This window comes from Haplochromis burtoni, unplaced genomic scaffold, assembly GCF_018398535.1.
Source record: "Haplochromis burtoni strain Fernald_Lab_line unplaced genomic scaffold, NCSU_Asbu1 Contig_149, whole genome shotgun sequence".
In the NCBI taxonomy this organism is placed as follows: domain Eukaryota; kingdom Metazoa; phylum Chordata; class Actinopteri; order Cichliformes; family Cichlidae; genus Haplochromis; species Haplochromis burtoni.
The window spans coordinates 646,370-647,624 of record NW_024582510.1 but is presented as its reverse complement, the minus strand read 5'-3'; the positions used below and the strand labels follow the sequence as shown (position 1 = coordinate 647,624).

Genomic DNA, 1,255 nt, shown 5'->3' with positions numbered 1-1,255 from the left:
TTGTTGTAATTTATTTTTGCATAACCTTCAAGTCATTTAATCTAGAAACGCTCTGTATAGAGATTCTCCATTGACATATCTGCACACTGCTTAAAGCTATTAGCTACTGGAACAACAGCTAGTTTTTCAGGGCTTTCCAGTGTAACCACGGGAATCTATGCCATGACCTCGGTTTTCCTCCACTTTAGTGTTGGCTCAAACTGCTCATAGTTTACAAGTGTAAATGTATTTAAAAGGCTAAAGATGGTAAATTTTCCCTTCCCTACAGTTTGTATTTATTTATACACAGAACCAGTTTATAGAGATTACCCTGCACTGACTGGCAAAGCTGTGTCACCATAATGCTAGCAAGCTAGCCAACAAATGTTCCCATCTCAATCCTTTGCGATAAGGTGATCACAAACTTAAGTAACCTTGAGTTGTTGACATTGTGCAGTTTTCGTTGGTTTGAACCACCACCCACAGAACAAACTCTTGCACACACAGGCAGATGTGGCCCAAAGCTCCTTCTGCTTCTGCTCAGCAGTTCTGCTGGAAATTTACAAGAAGGAAAACTTGCAAGAATCTAGCTGCAGTCTTTCTCGTAGTGGTCCTGCAAGATTCCTAAGCCTTGCACAATGTTGGTCTATGATGTGAAACATGACGAATGTGACCCATTTAGATATGAAAAAATAAATGAATGGTTTAGTTATTTGTTAAATAGTTTTCAACAAAGCTCTTCTCTGCAGGCTCAGTGGAAGCGGGCCAGCGGCGTTTCCTTTCTTCAGCTCTCCGGTTCCTTCGCAGCGCCCTGGACTCGAGCTCTAGTCCAGGTCCAGCGAAGGTGAGCCTGAGCTGGGAGGACAGTTGGGATGACGCTGCAGAGCTCTGGAGGTTGAGTTTGCAGGCCCTGGGAGGCTGTGCCCGTGCCCAACCCTCAATCACCACCCTGATCAGAGAGGAGGGTTGGCTCAGACACATGCTCGCCATGCTTCATCAGTGTAGCGCTCTGCCTGACCAGCTGACCCAGGATGCGCTGCAGGAGGCTCTGTGTGCCCTGGCAGAGCGGTGCCCGGTGTGCAAACAAGAAATCGGAGACATGATGACGAGATCCAGCGAAGGAGCTTTGAGCAGTATGAAGAAGCTGAAGAAGTCTGTGGGAGTGAAGTAAAACCAGCTGCTCTGGAGAAATGGTGTACTCTCTAATCGAGTACTTTTAACTTTTAGTGAAACCGCACAATGAAACCAATAAACCAGGGAAACTGCTGAAACCAAA

The 1,255-nt window shown here is 46.0% G+C and overlaps 1 protein-coding gene across 2 annotated transcripts in view; it reads left to right on the top strand.

Annotated features, from left to right (window-relative positions):
• ncdn (neurochondrin) overlaps positions 1–1,255 on the top strand; it is a 5,846-nt gene extending 4,591 nt beyond the window's left edge. For both annotated transcript variants that reach the window (XM_005938760.3, XM_005938759.3), the window contains one exon: positions 729–1,255. In XM_005938760.3, the coding sequence (XP_005938822.1) occupies positions 729–1,150 (422 nt within the window). In that variant the 3' untranslated portion in view covers positions 1,151–1,255. The remainder of the gene's footprint in view (positions 1–728) is intronic.